The sequence below is a fragment of the Phoca vitulina genome, unplaced genomic scaffold, assembly GCF_004348235.1.
Source record: "Phoca vitulina isolate PV1807 unplaced genomic scaffold, GSC_HSeal_1.0 scaffold1, whole genome shotgun sequence".
Lineage (NCBI taxonomy): Eukaryota > Metazoa > Chordata > Mammalia > Carnivora > Phocidae > Phoca > Phoca vitulina.
The window spans coordinates 23,602,269-23,624,125 of record NW_022589704.1 but is presented as its reverse complement, the minus strand read 5'-3'; the positions used below and the strand labels follow the sequence as shown (position 1 = coordinate 23,624,125).

Genomic DNA, 21,857 nt, shown 5'->3' with positions numbered 1-21,857 from the left:
AGCACTTTTCATTTTAGCTAGGATTAAGTACATTGTTTTCCTATATGTGCCAGTTAAATATAATGGGCTTAGTTTACAGAACCTTATGTCAAGAGAACTACATTTCACGAGCTTCCAAATAATATACAATTTTGTTGTAACTTTTAAAAAAAAGAAAACTCAAAGGTAGAGAAGTAATAAAAAGATAAGATATTTTACAATGTAAATAAGGAGAAGACTTAGTATTCTCCAAGCTATTAAATATACTGCCTTAATTCTTGTAGCTATAGGAATGATTACTAACAAATGTTGGCGAAACTAGATAACCTCTGCTCATCTAAAATTACCTGGACACATTTAAACAGGATTTCATGAAAGGATTCAGATAAAAACTGGAAAAAAGAAAAAAAAAACCTTTTGTAAAGGTTGTGTAACTGATCCTAGGTACTGTTATGATCATCATCAACAAAGGTGATAATTAACACAGTTGCACTAAGAAAATTGAAGTGTGGCCTCACAATCTAGCATAAGCAGAACTGTGTACAGTTTTAAGGAAGAGTCATTTGATTTGTAAGTTTTTAAATGATCTTTGGGACTGAGCTACTGGATAAGAGTTCATTGAAACAACAGCAATATGATATCCCATTTTCACATGTGTCTAGTAAATGGGCATGCTTATGATTTGGAAGATCTTACTTAGATCACGAAGATTAGAAATCTTCAAAATAATAACAGCAATAATAACTTTAAAACTACAGACTTTCTAAATAATGCCAACAAATAACCAAAGTGTCTTGGACTGAATTTCAATTATATATACCTTTTAAAGTCTTTTATAAAACCTATCTCTATATTCTAGAGAGAGTGACATTGGCCTGAAAAGATGTATTTTTATGAAGCCATGTGAAACTTCTAAGTTACTTGAAACTTTTAGTCCGATGTAGTATTCTGCAGTATTGTATACTGTAGCATCTGCCTGAATGTGTGTTAAGAAAAAAAGAGTCTAAGCTAGTGCTAACTTTAGACCATTTATTTTAAAACTGCTTTGTGAGTAAAAAGACTAGCTGGGTGATTTCGTCTCTGGTATCCAGAGCACACACAGTGCTGAAGTGACCAAACCTGTAAGGGTCAATCTGAGTAATAACTTACAGGAACAACTGAGATATGTCTCTAATGTATCCAGTCAGATAAGCAACACATATTAACCTCATAATGTATTTAAAAATTAACAGGCAACTTTCTTAATTGAGAGACTACTATGGATAAGGCACTGTGCTAACTTCTATAGAAAAGAGTAACTAATATTTCTTGAATTATTTCTTGAAATGTGTTAGGCGGTATGACAGGAGCTTTAGCTAAAGTTATTTTATTAATCCTCACAACAACCCCAAGAGACAAGCACCAACTTTCCCTTATTTATTTATTTATTTTTTAAGATTTTATTTATTTATTTGACAGAAAGAGACACAGTGAGAGAGGGAACACAAGCAGGGGGAGTGGGAGAGGGAGAAGCAGGCTTCCCGCCGAGCAGGGAGCCCGATGCGGGGCTCGATCTCAGGACCTGGAATCATGACCTGAGCCGAAGGCAGACGCTTAATGACTGAGCCACCCAGGCACCCCCCAGCTTTCCCTTATTTACAAATGAGGAAGTGAAGGCTAATACACAACACAGCCAATATAAATCCAAGCCTGTTCATCTCTGTCTGCTATCCTTGGGCTGCAGAAATAAATTATGTCATTTCCCCTACCCTCAAGGAGATTCCAGTCACACAGGGGAGATAAGATGAACACAAGTAAGGGAGTCTTGGTAAAACAAGATAGGAAGTGATAAAGCCTTCCTTGTTTTTAAAGAAGAAATTACTCCTGGATAAAAAGGGTCATTTGGTTTGAAAGAGTGATTGCACTGTCACCATGCTAATAGTAACCCTGACCCAAGAAAAGTTAAACTTGGACATGAAAAGCAGATTGTGTATCTTTAAATGATCTCATTGGGATTTACAAAGATTTTTGCACCTTTTAACCAAATGACCTATGAGTAGTCTGTTTATACATACTCCGCTATAAAATCTTTTAAAAAGAATATCTACTTTTCTCCTTGATTGCTCACAGGATAAAAGGGGAAAAAAATGGACATTACCAGGGTCTGATACATAGTTGAGAATTCCAGATAGACAACAGAGCGATGTATTCTGACGTAGGACATACGGCACCATGAGTATGGAATTCACGAAACTGCAGAACCATATTGGGAATTCACCAACACATCTAGTAAACAAGTGAACAAGTCCCTGCTAAAAGATCACTCTGGACCAGGTCAAGAGGGAGACACACCCTCCAGTCAAGTCCTGCCATGAACACATCTTCCGAACTGCCATCCTCAAATGAAATGCATTACTACTGGATAATTACCATTTCAATTATATCCCTCACAAACAAAGCAGGTTTATTTGTGATTCGCTTTAATTAGGTAATTTTAGTTTCATTTCTTTAGTAATTGATTGGAATACAACAGAATTAATAATTGCCTCATATCTGCACACACATTTCTTTTCAAACAAGGACTATCTGACAGCACTCAGACAGATGAAGAACAAAAATATCTAGTCAATGATGCAGATATCTTGTGTTTTATTGGCAATGCTTTTCACTCCTTTTTTTTTTTACTATTATTACAATTGTTGATTAAAAGCAGTCTCACAGCATGTCCTTCCTAGAAGACTATTTAATATAACATGTTTGTGGGATCTATTTCTCAGTTACTTGATTCAAGTTTTGTCTTATACTCTTTTTATCTAACAATAAAATAATAGCTACCATTCTGGTTTACTTACCACGTGCCAGTCACCATTCTGGAGACTTTATGTATATTCTTTCCAAAGCTCACCACTCCTCTGACAAGGCAGATATTAATGTCCCTGTTTTACAAACTGAGATGCCAAGAGATGAACTATCCGGCTAGGGGGTCACAGATTTGACATATAATACCAGGGCTCACTTTTTTATACTATGGAGGAAGGGGACGGGGAAAATTTATTCAATCCTGTAATTTTTTAAAAAATATATGCTTATTATTTTCTAGTGACAAATAAAATGCTTAAGTACTGCCAGGAAGAATAAAATCCTCAGGGACTGTTTAAATAAATATTTAAGCTCAACTTTTAATGAGCACTTTGTATGTTAGATGTGAAAGTATTTCAAATAGCGTAAAGTGTCTTAAAAATAAAATGTTACTTAGGCTTAAATAATAGGCTTAAAAACAGTTTGTTTTCTTAAGCAATTTAAACATATACCCTGATCTTGTTTTTATTATTTATGGGCTTAGCAAACCTTTCATTCAACAATAATACACATGTAAACTTCATCTCATGTCTGATAAATTTTTACTGCAGTATTATCACAAGGTTAATTTTAGAAGAGTGTTCCAGTGGGTAAAAGCCAACCTGGGAATTCTAAATCTCTGACAGAGTATGATCTTAAGAAAGTCTTTTAAAACACTCAGTGCTTGTGTCTTAGTTACTTCAGGGGGAAAATGGAAAAACAACAGATCAGAGAACAAAAACTGGATGCAAAACCCCATCTCATCTGCTCAATATCAAGTTCCTTCTTCATTGCCACCTCCCAAGAGGAGAAAGAAAGAAAGAAAGAAAAAGAAAGAAAGAAAGAAAAAAAGGAAGAAAGAGCAGAGAAAGTTCTTACTGTTTCTGTCAGGACTATAGCTTTCCCTAACTCCCTAATCCCTTTCCCACTGAAGTGAAGTGAAAACGTAGCTGAGGGACAAGACCAAAGTTTACTGCATTGGTGATAATTCAGAAATACAACCAGTTAAGGTATCTCTCACACACAGTATATTACACAGTCACTTTTGCAAAAGAGAAAAGGAATAGATTAGTCCAAAGTGGGGCCATCAGTAATGCCCCCGTTTATGACAGCAAGCAATCTATTCTAGGTTCTACCAACCTCTATACTGCTCCCATCGGCCCATCTTTCTAGATGAAACCCGTAGTACTCCAGTTCTTCTAACTAGTCCACCCCCATCGTCTACTCTCTGGCTTTCAGATATGTGAAGAAGTAAACTTCTTTCTACTGAATCTCAGTATTTATCACCAGAAACCATTCTAATCTTATTGCCACATCCCTCATCATTCAAACACGTAGCTTCTTTAATTAGCTTATAAATTCAGATCTTTATACTTTCTGAAAGAAGCAAAAAGGAGGGAAAGATCCTTTTTTTCATTTGCCCTATTCCTCTCTGGTGGATCTAGGAACTCTAGTGGGTTCTGTGCCTTGCCCCTCACTCCTGCATTCACCATTTTTATTTTCTTTCTTCTTGAACTAGCTCTCTTTTGTGTTCCCTTACACTTCACACCTCTGCTCTTCCCATTCATATGCCTCAAGTTATTTTCACAGGTCCTACTCCCATTAGCAACAAACCACAGTTGTCTTGCTAAAAACGGTATATCCTTAAAAGATTTAATGTAAACATTAGCAACACTCAGTGGAGTTTTAAATTGATGAACATGAAAAAGAGACTAAAGCACTTTTTAAAGTAATCTTGATTATCATATACAGGGTACAAGTTTTAACTCACTCTACTCAGATTTATTTTGGTATCATAATGCTATGTCTCCTTACCACTGCCAGAAGTACACTGATATGAACACTATTTACAGCATCTCCTGCTATGAATGAATATCACTCATAAAAAAATGCACTTTATTAGAGCAATTAATTCCACTGTATTATAGCAGTTAATACCCTCTATCCAGACTAAATCTAAAATAATATTCAAAGAGTCTATAGACACCATTTGTATACCAGAATACCCCTGGCTTCAGTATTTATCATTAATGGCAGTAATCCATTTTCATGACTCTATAATATCACTGAAATTTCAAGGATAAACCCATGAGATCAGAGCTATGACTAGCTCTTTTACAGAAAAGCTTCAGACTTTATTTTTTTGAGAAGACATCTGACTGAATTAGGGTGTTTTGTTTTGTTTTGTTTTGTTTTGTTTTTAATTACACAAGTAAAAGATCTTTTGGGAAAGATCCAAACAATACAGAACTATTTGGGATAAATGATAAAATGTTCTGTTTACCCTCCCATACTCCAACATGAACTCTATCAATAGTGTGATATTTCTTTCGTATTCCTTATTCTTTGCATTCACACATATGCACATACACAAGTGCGCACACAAGGGCACATATGTTTTTAAAAGACATATGGCACTTTCTTGTACATACAGTTGTATGAAAGCAATTGTTTAGTTAACTGAAGCTTCTCTGATTTGCTGAAAAAATACTCTCTTCAAATTTGTTTCCAGCTATTGTACTCAAACTGTGAGACCAACTAAAGCTACACAAATTCATCAAAAATTTTATGCAAATATCCTTACTATAATAATAATTTTGTAAAAAGAATTCACTTTAAATTGTGGGTTTTTTTTTCTTGGGGGGGGACAGAAGGGTGTTTCTTTTTTGTTTTTGTTTCCAAAAAACTGAATCCAAAAACTGTCATTAGGTCATTAATGTGTCATAGTTCAGACAGATGGTGGTGTGTAATTCATATTTTGAGAATTTAAAAACAGCAGACTCACAGAAAATATCTTTCTTTTTCTAGTTTTCAGTTATGTCCAAACGAAATCTATTACTGCTTTCAAATATTTTGTGAACATTCAGCACTACAATAGAATTCATTTCATATTTCAAAACACTATTAGAATCAGTGTTTTTCAAGTGTTTGACTTTAAAAGCAATACCTAAAAATGACTACATATTACTTGTTACAATGTTTATTTTTTAAACAACAAGGATCTTTATGAAAATGACCATGACAGAAAATATTTCATATAGTTGTAGAAGAAATGACACCTCTTTAGAACTCAACCAGAAATTCTCAAAGTTAATTCAATGGAAGTAGAGCAATGTAGCCCCTTAGCACTTCAAAATATGACCAAGCCCTGCATACTGATATCTTAGTAAGAAGAAAGTAGAGTTGACACAGCCAGGTGTAATAAGAACTATAACTTCCATGATAATAAGAGAGCAATGACAAAAATGTCAAAGGTGTAGACACCCAGAATGTTAATTTATTAGAACGTGACTTTACACTGATTAATTATATGCTCCTCAAAATATCTGGAGTGCATAAGAAAAGTTAATTGAAGCATTTCATTTTGTACATGCTACTAAAATTAGTTTTAAATAGGTGATAGAGAACTGATTTCAAAATTATAAGTATGTGGAATTCAATCTGTAAATTCTAAATGTGCTACCTAAAGATAATAGTAACGAAGATGATGATGGTGACCCCGCAAAATATTCATGGAAACACTGACATTCACTTGATTCCACTGAACATGACTGTATAGAAAATCAGAAAACTTAAAAGCTGTTTAGAATCTCAGAAATCATCTTTTGGGCGCTGATTTGAAAATTACAGAATCTTTTTTAGAGTGAGGCATGGTTAAAAACAACACATACCCAAACAGAGAAAATCACAAGTAAGTTAGGATTTCAGAATTATTTCAATATCTAAAAGCTTAAGTTTTCAAATTCCCTCAAATCGGTCGGAAACACCTTATTTAAATACATACATGCAATACAATCATATTTCCTTAATTCAACAAATAATTAGTAGGCGCTGAAGAGATAGATAGGGCATAGTCTTTTTCTTCAAAGATTCACATCTGGAAAATCTCCTGATTAGCCTCTTTGTAATCAATGTGCGGCCCCAAAATAAAGCTGTATGGGATGGGGGGAGGGAGAGGGAAAGAGAATCTTAAGCCAGTGCAGAGTCCGAGCCCAAGGTAGGGCTCAATCTCATGACCCTGAGATCATGACCTGAGCCAAAATCAAGAGTTGATGCTTAACCAACTGAGCCACCCAGGTGCCCCCACAAATATTCCTAAATTCACATTCAGTAATTAAGATCACCTTCTTTATTAACTAAACTAAAATACTATAATCTTCTATAAAATCTCATTTGCTATCGTCAGACTACTTCAATGATTTCATGAAACTGATGTAGTGTTTGTTCCTCTTGGTCTATAACGAGGAGCACTTCTAGATCCCCAGCTAACTTAAGGTATTTTTCTTGGGTACCAGTGCTATTTCCCACCTTCATTTAAAACTGATTTTAAGACCTCTTAAATTGCTAACCCTATCACCTATCAACATTTCTTTGAATACCATTTCTTATGGTAACAGTAGTTGGGGTATCCTTATAGGCATTACAAGGTTGATAGGGTTAGGTTATAAAATCAACAATTAACAAATCTAAAGCAGGAATGTAAAATAACACTAAAGAAAATGAGTCGATCCTAGGCCAGGAAAATTGGTTGTAACCTGATTATATGTATTAATATAAGTTAAAGACTGAATCTGTAGGATTTAACCTCCAAGGGAAAAAAAAATGACTCCCAGAAGTATTTTGGTGCACATATATCTACGGAATCTAAATCCATGTCCATTCAGGGGAGAAGGAATTAGACAAAGGACTTAACCATAATGATACAAATGGCAATGCTATCTCTATTGTGATGCTGAATATATTAGGCTTTCTTAGTGTGATGTCACTAAACATTTGAATTATATAACGAACTCCTTTTGTTCAGATCCTTTGCTCACCAAGTGACCTTTGCTGCTGATCACCCAAAATGATCTCAAGCCAACTGGAGTGATCCAGATTCTCTATTAGTTGGTTGGGGTTTTTTGTTTTATTTATTTATTTATTTATTTATTTATTTATTAAGATTTATTTATTTGACAGAGAGAGAGAGACAGCGAGAGAGGGAACACAAGCAGGGGGAGTAGGAGAAGAAGCAGGCTTCCCGCGGAGCAGGGAGCCAGATGCAGGGCTCGATCCCAGGACCCTGGGATCATGACCTGAGCTGAAGGCAGACACTTAATGACTGAGCCACCCAGGCGACCCTGTTTTATTTTTAATCAAGGTATAGACATAAATTGGCCTTCTGATTTTAAATACCAATTTGTAAACTTGTTTAATGTAAGTCAATCCTGAGATACGAGATATGGATCCACTCTAAGTGTGCTGCTAATCAAGTTTCAGAACTTGCAAGGCTTATGGCCAAATCCTACGTTATAAAAATTTTTTTTTAATTTTTTAAAAGATTTTATTTAATTATCCGAAAGAGAGAGAGCACAAGCAGGGGGAGCAGCAGAGGGAGAGGGAGAAGGAGACTCCCCGCTGAGCAGGGAACGGGACGTGGGGCTCCATCCCAGGACATGACCTGGGCCGAAGGCAGACACTTAACTGATTAACTGACTGAGCCAACCAGGCGCCCCTATAAAAAATTTTCTTGGGGAAATGTTATCCTTTGGGAAGCTATCTTAGAAGCTTGTTGCATTTTTCTCTCTGTTTCATTGTACATCTTCAAATTTATACACTTTTGAACACCTCTTGGTGGTAAAAGGTGAGAAGCAATTATTCATCTATAATGGATATAATTCATGGTAAGTGTTCCACACCTTTTTGCTTCTAAATGTAATAGGATTATTAATATCTCAAATAATATATGGATTCATTTGGACCCTGAAAGACAACATCTCTCTACAAAAACCCTAACATATTTTTTGTGCCCCAGCATCAGCAGTGCATCACACAAAGTAACTCCTTAATAAATGTTTACTGGATCAATGATTGAAAGATGAAAAATATCTCTCTAGAGAGTTCTGAATCTCCATATACAGGAAATCTCAGATGAAGTATTTCTATCATTAACATTCATTTGGAATTCTATGGTGTCTTGGTTAATCAGCACTTACATTTTTAAGATGGAGCTCTGAAATAGGTATTTTGAAATTAATAAATATATTAATTAGGATGTTTTTTAAATCATACTATATCACACTCTAGGTAATTTTACCCCAACAGGTACAATATTATAAACTTTAAAAAAATTAAGTAGGGACTAAATCATTTTCAAATAATATATATCATGTATGTATATTTATCCTAAAGTTTTCAAAAAAGCTCTGGACAAAAATATTAAGTATCTTGGCTATTAATGTGGCAGAACTGGCCAGCATGTAAAAGCAAATCATTCCTTGGGGCACCTGGGTGGCTCAGTCGTTAAGTGTCTGCCTTCAGCTCAGGTCATGATCCCAGGGTCCTGGGATCGAGCCGCATCGGGCTCCCTGCTCTGCAGGGAGCTGGCTCCTACTTCTCCTCCCCCTCTCTCACTGTCTCTCCTTCTCTCTCTCTCAAATAAACAAATCATTCCTCATATATTTTAAATTATGTATTTATAAAGAAATAGGTGTAAAGTAAAGACAAATCATTATAGTAGAATCACTGGAGCATATGGTCTACATTAGCTTTATGTTTTTTTTAAATAAATAACCATAAAAGTTAAGATATTAAATATGCCACAAAAAGTTAAAGAGAAGGGCTGGTATATTTTGTTCAAAATTCGGTAAGTCAATCATATCAACTAATTCAACTTCTGAGACTAGCATAAAAGGACTCCATTAAGCAGAGGGAGGTCACTAAAACCTGTACTCATGCATTTCAATACAGAATTTTGATTTAATCAGGTAACAAGGAAAATAAAGTCACTGATCAAATGCTGGGACTTACTTATGGAAGAATTTTTTAGAAATACTAAACTATTGTTAAAGACAGTAGCAAAGTAACCAAATCACAACCTACCTAATAAGATTTCACTAATTAGGAAAATTCACACTCTAATCTAATCTGTCCATAAGCCTGATTGCTATCTTCTCCCATATCCTACAGGTGATCCAAACTCTCTGGATCCAGAATCAAGCCAAAGTAAATCTTTTCCTGGAAACCTCTCCAATATTTCCTATCCTCCCTGATGGAACCTACTGCCATTTTATCCAATAATCTAGGGATCATCATCATGAACTTCCTTTTCTCCTTAACCCTACTATCCAAGTCCTATCCACTTTGAGCTATGAAATATTTCCCAAATCCTTCTCTTCCTTTTTTGTCCCCACTACCACTAGCTCTCACAACTTCTCACTCAACCATTGCAGTAGCTGTTAAAAATACTCCTGCCTCTAGACAGGTTCCCATCCACAATCCTTTTCCCCCACAGTACAGCCAGTGTGATCCCATGACCATCAAAAGACAGAAGTCATCTGCTTTGTTAAATCCCTTGGCTTCCTTGAAAATGAAATCCAAGTTTTCTCCTATACGAGATGTTCCATTATCTTGCCCTGACTAAATGGTCCAGAGTCATCTCTGGACTCAAATCCTAGCACCAACCTCACACTCTAGAAATACCAACCTGCTTTTATTCCACAGGACATATGTTATGTCCCAGCTCCCATTATGGATGCATCCTTTATACTGAAAAAGCCTTCCACTTCTCTCCTAAATCCTATTCCTTCAATAAGTTTCAGCTCAAGCAGCCTCTCCCTCTAGGAAGATTTCCTGAACTAGTACCACTGTTCACTCCCCATAATAATCAGAACACTAAACATACCATAGTATAATGCCCTGCTTAAATGTCTTTCAAACTAGAGCATGAGCTCCTGGAGGATGGTGTACTATTCACCTTTGGATTCGCCTTGCAGTGCCTGACACATTAAAGGTAGCCCATAAATTTGCTGAATTAATCAATTAAAATGATACAGCAACATGGCAAACAGCTAGAAGTGATAATTATATATGTTATGCTTACTTCAAATTTAAAACAAATAAATTACCCCAAAATGTACAATTAGCAACAATCAGGCCTACAATGTGATTAGGTATCATCAAGTAAGAATTTATGGTACTACCAGAAGCCTCAAGTGAGATGAAACTTTAGATGCAGACCTTCTAAGAAAGAATTGATTATAGATATGAATAGGTTTATCTATTAAGGGAACTTTTTCTTTTACCATTCTTAACGACTGATATCTTTGGAGCACCAAAGGTAAGCAATGATTTTCTTTACATACAACCAAAAACATAAAAGTACACTCAGGAACACTGAAACCCAATAAAAGAATTTCTAACATATAGACAAATTCTACTTGTTAACCAAAGTCTTCATAGGTGTTAAATAACAGAAAGGCTTTTCTTTAATTTTTACTTTAAATTATTAGAAATCCCTGTCTCTGTTCCACATAGTAAAAAGGAAAGAGCAAAAGACCTGAATTTCAAACAGAAATGGATTTGAAAACAAACTCTTTTTATTATGAGTCACTGATTAATGATAAAGTGACTTGGCTGCTCTGAGGGTCAGCAGCAGTGATTCTTTATTGGATCTAAGCAAGCACCAGGAACTGTGCTAAGTATTTTGTGTATATTACTTCATTTAAACCTCACAGCAGTCCACTGAAGTAGGTATAGCTTATCCCTATTCTACAGATAAGGAAACTGGAGCTCAGAGACATGAAGTAACATGCCTAAGGTCACACAGCAAGTTGATGGCAAAGCAGGAATTCTAACACAGGCATGTATAACTCCAAAGCCGATCTTTTTAACCACTTACTCTATCTGTTGCTTCTGTGCCTCAGTTTTCTGTATTATAAAATGGAGTATGGACTCCATGCTCAGCTTGGAGTCCGCTTGGGGTTCTCTATCTCCCTCTCCCTCTGTTCCTCTCCCCACTCTCTTGCGCTCCCCTTCTCTCTCTAAAATAAAATAAATGAATGAATGAATGAATAAATAAATAAATAAATAAAATCTTTAAAAAAAATGGAATAACTACTTCCCTCACAGAGCTATTGTGGAGACTAAGTGAAATAATATGGATGCATCTAGCATAGTGCTGGACTTCCTATACATGCTCAATAAATTATGTCCCCCATCCTTTTCTCACTCCAGGGCTGATTAAACATTTATAATAAGGAATATATAGTTCCTAAATACTCCTTACCTCTTTCAAAGCATAGATATTCTGAGTCTTGATTAATTCCAAAAGGAAAATATTACCAGATCAATAAATATATTTGACCTAAACAGATATAAAGGAAAAAAAAATCAAAGAAAAACAACACATTCTACCAATTTTATGACTGTGGCCCTGCTATTGATCTTTCAGAACATCATAAGATCAAAATATATCAATATTTAAAGTTAGGAGAAAAAAGCATGGGACCCAGAGATCTCAATTCATTACAGCTTGAAGGAAGACTCCCAAAAGAACCTAACCAATCACGTTACATTAAAAAAATATATACTTCCAGTGGGGAAGACAGATTTGGATAAAGACAGAGGCAATAAGGATAACACTCTACAACAGTAAGTTGCCTTGTTTGTTGAAGGCAGGCCTTTATTCCTACTCTAAAAATGCCAGGAGGGGGAAATGAGGGGCAAAGAAAACTATAGAGCAATTCTGCTGTTAATTCCTGCACATACATACTTCCTTTGTAGTTTCTTTTTTTTTTTCCTTTTGGTTCATAACCATGACACTTACCTTTGATAGGTGTAAAGAAGTCAAATTAAGCTTTTCTCTTAATTTCCCAATAAGTAAAAACTAAATGTATGTTGGGTATACACATAAGCCTAAGTACAATTCAAAACATAGTGAGTTTTTATATCAGTCCATCTGGTGTTATATTAGGGTGTATCCCATGGAAATCCAACCAAGGGTGACTGCCAAACTAAGCTACAGAAGACAATTCAGAAAGCTGGTGAGTCCCATAATATAAACGATATTTTTAAAAGTGCATGAGAGCATCTGCTTAACAAGATTATCTGCTATCACTCCACCCTCATAATAACCCTCCTCTACCTCTGTAATACAGTTTTGCACTACCACATGGGTCAGTATTGGACATGAAAGGCACCCTGAGACAATGATATTATAGAGACATATCAGTTAAAGTGATCTAACTAAACCACAAGGTAATATCACAGTTTTATGCCCCAACCCTGACAACTCCATCCTTCTGTTAAGGGACCTAAAATGCCAACCGATTTCTTTAGACCTCCATTTCTACATAAGAAAAATGGAAATCATAATATACTTCTGCTTCACTATGCTCTAAAAATGGAAACTCGCTAAGGAAAAGAAATGAATGTGAAGCACTCTGAAAAGAATAAACTAGATTCCCTGACCTGATTATTGGTCAGAGTCCTGTAAAACTAGAATTACTACTTCTTCCAATTCCATACATGCCACCCGGCCATCAAACTGGCTGGTAAATAGTATTGACTGCAAAGTTGATCCATGTAAAAAGTTTTAAAGTAATAGAAACAAAATCTGTGTCACAATGTATCTTCATCCCATTAACTATCTCCAAGGGAAATTTACTCATTGGCATTAGAAAAAAGCATTAGAAAAGAAGATAAAGATTAATTTCGAATTTTTGAACCTTAATTTCTTAAAATAGTAAGCAGCATGTATAGATAGAACAGTTTGAAAGTGATACTGAAGCCACGACGCAAGAACTGGAATTGAGCTAACCTAGAAACAGAAGGAATCACCACAAAGTAAGTCTCATCTGATGGGCCAAAATACAATATGGATTATTTTTATATTGTTCTGTCTGAGTTGTCTGTCTCAGATTCTTAACTTCCAGAGTCTATTTTTAAAATCACTTAACACTGTGTATTTCCAGTAGCCATCAAGGCATATACTGTCATCCCTGACACCGAAGACTGTCAGCAGACTCAAGATGTAGAGTAATGATCTCAGGCAACAATGCCCATCTTCTTATCAAAGAGATCTTATTCCATAAGAAAAAGTCTAAAGTTCTCTACGAAAATTCATGCTAAAACATAGGAAATAGTTACTGTAAAATGTTAAGATCGGCATTACCCTTTACTTTTTAAGATTTTTACCTTACGTGCTAAATTTTAAAACCAAAAGCTGTCAGACATTATAACATTTTTTAGTTTTTCCCCCAAGTTGCCGATGCTCTTTTCTAGCACTGTCAAATAATGATAGCTGCTGTCATTATTTTTTATACAACAGCTGGCAGCAAGTTGTACAGACACCCTTCATCTGAGAATAGTCATCAAATAACCGAAACAAATGACTAGGACCTTGTGGTAAAACTGACTCCTTTCCTAAAACCAAAATAAGGGGGCTATCACAGGTTATTGATACTTTACTGCCAGAATGTTACTTTATTAAAAAAAAAAAATCAAAGGTTTTAATTCTTTTATTTTTTTTCTAAACTGTTTTAAAATAACTTTCTCCCTCTTAGACATACAGTCCTGTCCTCTCCTTGCTGCTCCTGGAGGCTATCTTACTCTATCATAAAGGTGTTCCCATTTACTTTTGGCTTGAATTCTTTCAATCAAAATTGCAATTCTGTTTTTGGACGCAACAGCCCTTCAGGAAGTGTATTTGAAGATATAATAAAAAATTGCAGAAAATAAATAAGCTATTTTCATTTGATAAAGTTCAACAATGCATTTAAATGGATTTAGGAAAACCAATCATCTCAGACACAAGTGATATGACAGCCCCCCGCCCCCCCCCCCCCCCGCAAATAATTCCAAGTTACAGAGAAATATCTGAGTGACCAATTTTAGGTCTCTTGTTCTAAGTAAGAGACAAGGGTCCCTCTTTAGCACTATTTGCTTGGGCAATCTAAAATGCTGATATTCTCCTAGATCTAACAGAAAGGAAAAATGGGTATCTTCTCCATCTAACACCGAAGTGGGTAACCTAGATACTGTAAAGAGAGGCTACATAAAGGATGCAACAGACAGCTCTGAAGTGAGAGCCAAATATTTCACCTGCAACTCTTCGGAAAAGAACACGAAAACCCATGCAGCTTAGCCAAAAACCGTATTAACATGGAATTGCCACAGGCTAGTAAGTTTGGGGGAAAAACAAAACAAAACAAAACTCTACCAAACATAATTTTACTGTTGTTGGTTGGGTGAGAAAAGCTCAAATGTGAAAAGCACAGCTCTTATTTGTTCAAATTGATCATGCCCACACTCTGCGATGTTTACTTTAAATGGGTGAACTGCTTTTTTGAAGACTACTTGCAAACCAGAATCAAATTCACAAATAAAGGAGCCAATTAACAAGCATTTTCCTGCTGATATCCTAGTGATGGCTAGGGAATGATAGCTAAAAGTCTATGATTATTCAAAGTTTCTGAAGTTTCCAAAGCCGGTAACTAAATATTAAGCTAAGAGAAATTTTCCTATCAATCTATCTTTACCCTTTAGGAAATGAAACAAAAATTATCAGAGAAATAAAAATCTATTCTATCAAGGAACTAGTAACATTAAATGTTAAAATATAAAAATTATACTACCTACACTGCAGAAGTAGTATAACTTTTGTCAAATTACAGCCAACTAGCCAAAAAATAAATTAATGTTACAAGATCCATCACAAAAGATTAACACTATAATTTAATATACATTCAGTCACTCACTATTAATTTTTCTTTCTATGTGATAAAGGAATTTCAACGACTGCTTCCAGAATGAAATCTCCTGGGAAATACTTCCCATTAATAAAAAGAAAACTTTTACATAAGAAAATTCATATAGTTCAATCAAAATTTCAAGTCAAAGCTAGAATCACTTAAAGTTAACGAACTACAAAATGTATTCAATAATACTTTATATACTTTTTGCTCATACTTCAGAAGTCTTTACTATTTACAAAGCTAGTAGCTTTATAATAAGCTCAAGTTTTGAGAACTATAAGAGGGAACTGGAAAGATTTGTTCTCTCTGGATAATCAGAATTAACTTGAGAATATGTTCATAGTTTAGAAGCTGATTCAGTTTCCTTTACTTATTAAATCTTTGTTTAAAAAAAGGAAAGAAATTGCCTTTCCTTCACATATCACCCAAAGAGAAGACATTTAAATTAAGTTATATTTCCATATAAGTCAGATGTCCTTTCTACGCAAGAATATAACACATACAAAAGTATAAGGGAAACACAAGATTTCAAATTACGTTGAGGAAGAGTAACACAGCATTTGCACTTAATAACTAAACATTATAATTAAGAGAAAACAAACCATATTCTTAATGAAGTACTTGGTCTTCTGTCACCGACAGCATGTAAGTTGCTCTTTTATTACATAGAAACAATGTTTACTACATCAATGAATGACTCTTTATCAAAAATAGTAGCCAAAACCTGTCTATTCCTGCAAGTTCAAAACATCCTTCCTAATTTCCACAGTTCTTCTCTGGACAGTCTAAAACAAAACGCTTTCACTTTGTTAGAGAAATGGATTTAAATCGGGTCCATAAATTTTCAATTACACTTCACTTGCAACACTTTGGAGGAGAAACTTGCACATAGTTAAAAAAAAAAAAAAAGTAACACTGCAATTCTACCACTGATGGATTAGTTTTGTACCAAGGCAATATAAAATTATTTCATTTTTTTTTCCTGTGACGAGTCCTTTGGAAGTGACTTGTTTCCATATTCTTTTATCTAACAACAACAAATCTAGTCATAAACCTGGCAAGTCAAAACAATAACCAGCAAAGTCTAACATTTCTTACCTGACACAGGTAAGCACCAGCTCCCAAATGCCACCTTGGGATAGGTCAGACTAGTAAGCAGGCTCATGTTTTATGATACTAGAATGAACGGGAATAAATCTGTGTTGTTCTTTCTTTAGCAAAATCTATAGCAGCAGCTACACCACAATGTGAGAGGACCCCAAAGACCTAACAAATTCAAGTGTGTCGCTAGAGAAATAGGAAAAAAAAAAATCATAAAATGAAGACTTACTGCTTGTCATGTGACCTGGGGAGGCGTGCTGTCCATTGGGTGTGCTTGAGGTGAGGTCAATTGCCATACTGGAGTGCTCCCTTTCAGGTGAAAGCTCATTGTCACCTGCTTTCACAAAATAAAATCTTTTGGTCTCTGTTCATTGTCACATAAAATCTAATTACCAACTTTGCTTCATACGTGCAGAGGCATGCATAGCCTTGAAATTTTAATGTAATACATTTTTTACCTTAAAAGAAACTATGAGGAACTATAATTTAGAAATATATAGCAAATGAATGAAATGATAAGCCACGACCAGCCCACAAAAAAAAAAAATTACAAAATTTGATTATCACAATAATCTTAACTGTAAAATAAGGGCAATTGGAATAGTTATTTCTAAAGTGTTTTTCTCTTGAAAAAATAAGTTTTCTTTTAACATCTAATTTAACCATCAAGCATAGAGTATTTATAATGAGCATTTTCCAAAATGCTGACTATCAGAGAGTTGGATGTTTAAAAGGAAAGTTGGCTAAAAAAAAGGTCAACTTAAGGAGCTTTCACATTATGTGTCAGAAAAATTAGGTTACAGAGTAGTAAATATTTAGTACATGCCATATCGGTAGATATGTATGTAACCTGACTTATTCTAAACTTAGAGTAAAGTAAACGAAAAAACTCCAGTGCAAAAGTGTTGATCTGCTAAGCCACTTACTACTGACGAACATACTATCATTAATAGAGTAGGTATATTCCTATATTTCCTTCGTTTTGCTTCTGTGCTAGTATTTTCTTAAACTCATTTAAAGGTGAAATTGTGAACAAACAAAATTAGAGTATAGAATTCTTGATGAGAACATAATTCAGAAAATACAATACAGGTAACACAAACGTAATTTTATTACCAATAACAAATTAATGGAAATGAATACTTACACGTTATATAGCCATCAATAGCCTCTGTTTCCATAGTCAAAGTGCAGTGCTGCAATACAAAAGATGATACCCTTAACACAATGATTCCTTTCAGTATCTTCCATTAAATGCTTAACTTATTTGAAGCTCCAAGCGGTTAGCCCATGTTGCTGCTCCTGCAACCTGGGCCCAAGAAACATACTACAGTGTACTGTATGTGCTCATTTGCAAGTCACTGAACTCTTTCTGCAAATGATCTGATTCCTGCTGGAGATAGGATAGGAAAGATAAGTGTGCTGTGAGATGGGCTATAGCGAGAAAGGAATAACTCTCTTCATCAGAATTTACTTCGAGAAAAAAATAGGGAGGGTACACCTCAAATGTGCCAGCTTTCACTGGGATTTAAGTATTTTACCATTCACTACTTCCCACAATCACACTGCAGTTTGAGGACTTCCCTGGTATACAGATACCTCTATTCACAATTGTTGCAAGTTGGTTCATCATGTTCTAATGGGGCGGGGGGGGGGGGGGGGGGGGGGGGAGAGGACAAACAAACATAAGAAAACAAAACAAAACAAAAATTTAGTGCCCAAGTGTGTCTCGAAGGTCTCTGCAGCAGTCACCCTACTCCCAGACTTGTATTGACATTTTAGCCTACACTAAGTTCTGTGTAAGCACCTGTTCAATGTAACCTTAATTTCCTGCCAGACCAAGGGTGGATACAAATGCCAAGCCAACTTAATACATTCTGATTTTGAAAATTTCATAAACTTTTTGCTCCTAGGAAGGGGATCACTTTTTTAAAGTTTGGGGAATTATTTTCATGCACCAATGACACAAAACAAGAACTTAATTCTCAGAAACAAAAGTAAACTGTATGAGATGACACCCCCTAGCTTTGATTTCATATAATGAAAAGATCGATAAGCTGACTGTATTCTTTGAAGGAAAAAGTTTAAAGAATTGACATGTCCTGAGGAGATTTTTACTTTTTTTTTTTTCCTTTGGCCCTGGTCCTTTTTGCCTTTAGTTTCAAAACTCTCACTGCACCAGCAGCTAAATTATTCACAATGAGCCATTTCTGTATTGATCGCCAAGTATATTTAGCCCTGGCTCCTGGAATTTCTCCATTACTTACTGGAAAACAGGCAGCTTCACTTCTTGTCTCCAAAACCACTTCCCTTCTCCCTCCCCTCCCCTTCTTCACCACCACCCTCCCCACCCCCCCAAAAAAAACTTTTCTTTCTTTCTTTATGGAATAATCAGATCAAATTCCCAACTCAGTCACTACATAGCACTTAAATTTCAACCTGCTGTACTGTTATCAAATTCTTTCAAATTATGATTACATAAGGCTTTCAAGAAAGGCATCCGTAAAGTTTAAAAGGGGAGCAGTTTCTTCGGATATTTTACAAATGAGTTTATCTCTTTAAAAATGTACACATTTAACACACACATATTAAAAAGAAAGAAACGTCAGGGAGAAGCGAAAGAAGTCTGCCCCATCAATGAAATGGTTATTAACCCTCAGAGAAGGAAAGAAAGAAAAAGAAAAGGAGAAAGAGAAACGAAATGTACATACAAAAGAAATTGTCCTTTGATTAAAAAAGATTCATCACCATTTCCAGCTCTGTCGGGAGATCTCAGCTTCTTCTAACCCCTCAAAGAGGAGGTGACAATGTCGGGCTGAAGATAAACGGAGAGAGAAAGAAAGAAGTTTTTTGTGTTTCCCCCTTCTCTCTTTCCCTCCCTTGCCCCCTCCAAGCCAAGCCCCCTGCAGAGTTCAAGGCGAGGAGGAAGGAAAAGCACTTTACAGGTGGGTCATTCCGAGCCCAAATCCTGCAAACAGATCGGCTGATAAACAAAACCAAGAAATGAGAGAGAAGGAACACCCCCCTCTCCTCCTCCTCCTCCTCCTCCTTCCACCCCTCCCCCTCGTCCCTTTGGGATGGTCTAGTAGGAAAAGTCACTCAGGAATGGCACCACGTACTTTCAGGAAAGAGGAAAAAAAAAGAGGGAGAGAGAGAGAGGTCAGTCAGTGCTACAGCAATGCGATTAACAAGAAGAGAAAAAACTTGATCCACCGGTTCCTTAAGAATCGACCAAAAGCTAAGACAAGAAAACTGAAAGAAAAGGTGGGGGGGGGGGGGGGGAGAGGGGAGGGGCAGTCAGGCAGAAACCAGCGGGGAACCTAGGCCAACTTCACAGGACTGTTTTTCGCCCTTGGCAAAAAAAAAAAAAAAGAGAGAGAGAGAGAAAGGAAAAGAAAAAAAAAAAAAAAGAAAGAAGAAAGGAAAAAATTAAATCTTAATTCCATCTCTTTTGCCCATACTAGAACCTGTCAAAGTGATTTAACTGCTACCTTTTTACATGTGTCATACCAGGCTTTTTGCTTTTTTAAAAAATTCCAACAGGATCTGGATATTACCTTCTACCAGGACAGCTACAATTTATTCCAAGCTACCCAATCTTTCTTGGAATTCAAGTTAAAACAAAGCAAAACAAGTCAAAATCCATGACAGCTACAGAGATGAGAACTGATTAATCGATTAACATCCCCGAAACACGTTACAAGGAGGGGACGATAAATTAAGGCAGAGGACATCATCTTCAACCCGATTCCCTGAGCGTCCTTTACAGAAATCATTATCCTAATCATAACCACAATCCATCCCGCCCAGAGAAAAATATCTATATTATTATTATTACTGGTTAACAGCAACAAGTCATTTGATCACATCACAGTGCAAAACGAGATGCTATATAATTACACTTAACTTTGAAAACACTCCCCCCTTTGCAAATCAGATACACATATTTATATATAATCTATGAATCAGAAGACAAATAAAACAAGAGCTGTTCTTCACCACGCAAAAGCCAAGCGGAGATTTACCTCAGCAGTGCATGCAGTAAAATAATCCCATCACCCTTTTGTTTGTGTTTACTGTTAGTGTATCCTCTCTCTTTCTTTCTTTCCTGTGCCTAACGTGTGTTTGTGCACTGCAGTTGGTGGTGGAAACTAAGGCAGTGGATCTGTAGCTAAGGGTAATCCTGTTTTTACTTCCTCCATCTTCAGCGAGGAGCAGGGTTAGCCCGGGACAGCTGGTCAAACCCCGAGAAACCGATCCGCCGGAGCCCGAGCACATCTCCCCCGCCGGCCGGGCTCGCGCAGACGCCCGCAGGCGGAGGGCGGGCTGGCGGCGGCGGCGGGCGGCGGGGCCCGGGGCGCGGGCAGGCGGACGTGCGTGCGCGCGCGTGTGTGTGTGCGTGTGTGCGGGGCCTGGATGCCTGTGCGTGTGTGTGTGTGTGTGCGCGCGTGTGCGCGCGGGTTGACGAGGGCGCGTGTGCGCGTGTCTGCGCTCTGGGCCGCTCGGCGCGCTCGGCAATCGATTACAGGACAAGTGCTGCCCCGCGGCTCCGCGACGCGCGCACTCCCTCGCGCCCACCCGCGCGCCCGGCCGCGTCGCCCCCGGCCCTGCGGCCCCGCAGACAGCGGACCCCGCCCCCAAAGGGGGGACCAGGTAACCTGCTTCCGAGAGTGCCACGGCGACCCCAAACCGCTCCCCCCCAAGTCATAGTAAATCTCACGTTTTCTGCCGGCTGCGAAGGAAGGATTGGAGCGGTGAGGGGAGGTTCATTTCGGCCGCTTGAAGTTTTCTTTCAAACTGGGATTTGTGACGAGGCCGGGCGAAGGGAGCGGGACGACGATTCAGCGCCCGCCGCGGAGCTCAGGCTTCGGCGTCCTGGCCGGAGCCGGGGTGTGCGCGTGGACCCACCCACTCGGGCTTCGCAATTAACTATGCGGTACAATTTCAGAAAACGGCACCGGGGAGACCGGGACACGAATCACGATGAATTGAGGGAATGAATTGGGAAGGAAATTCAGGTCTGAGATGAAGCTCAACTATTTTGAAAGTGCTTTACCGTGCAAGTTTAAAATTAGAGTGTTTACTTGCTTTTACTCCCCAGGGCTTGTGCCGCATTCACCAAAGTCAAAGGAACGGGTGAGGGTCCAAAAAGTTGGTACGAGGGAAGTGTTGCCGTCAATATCATCAGGTACAGCACAGCTTTTTTATTTGGGAAGAACGTCTGTGGATCGTCATGAAAAAAACAAATGCATATTTCTCCAAAAAATAGTATCATTTAGCATCTAACTTAACCACATTTGCAAAAAGAGGGAATAGAGGCTTCTATAATTAAAGGGAAAGGGAAAATGAAAGGAGCTGAAAATACTGAACTGTGTAGTCTGGGTGGCTTAAGTTTGAAAACACATGAAATTATCAGGACTGCCAAACAGCAGTTTTGAGAAACCA

General features: G+C 37.1%; 1 protein-coding gene across 11 annotated transcripts in view; it reads right to left on the bottom strand.

Annotated features, from left to right (window-relative positions):
• IKZF2 (IKAROS family zinc finger 2) overlaps window positions 1-21,561 on the bottom strand; it is a 153,878-nt gene extending 132,317 nt beyond the window's left edge. For 2 of the 11 annotated variants that reach the window (XM_032402854.1, XM_032402931.1), the window contains exons 1-4: window positions 20,438-20,691; window positions 19,161-19,227; window positions 17,560-17,608; window positions 16,642-16,749 (exon numbers count right to left, since the gene is read on the bottom strand). In XM_032402854.1, the coding sequence (XP_032258745.1) occupies window positions 16,642-16,749; window positions 17,560-17,608; window positions 19,161-19,163 (160 nt within the window). In that variant the 5' untranslated portion in view covers window positions 19,164-19,227; window positions 20,438-20,691. Of the gene's footprint in view, window positions 1-16,641; window positions 16,750-17,559; window positions 17,609-19,123; window positions 19,449-20,437; window positions 20,692-21,132 lie in introns of those variants that run through there. The other 9 variants (XM_032402874.1, XM_032402939.1, XM_032402883.1 and 6 more) reach the window with 8 other exon arrangements.
• Between the last annotated feature and the right edge of the window lie 296 nt (window positions 21,562-21,857).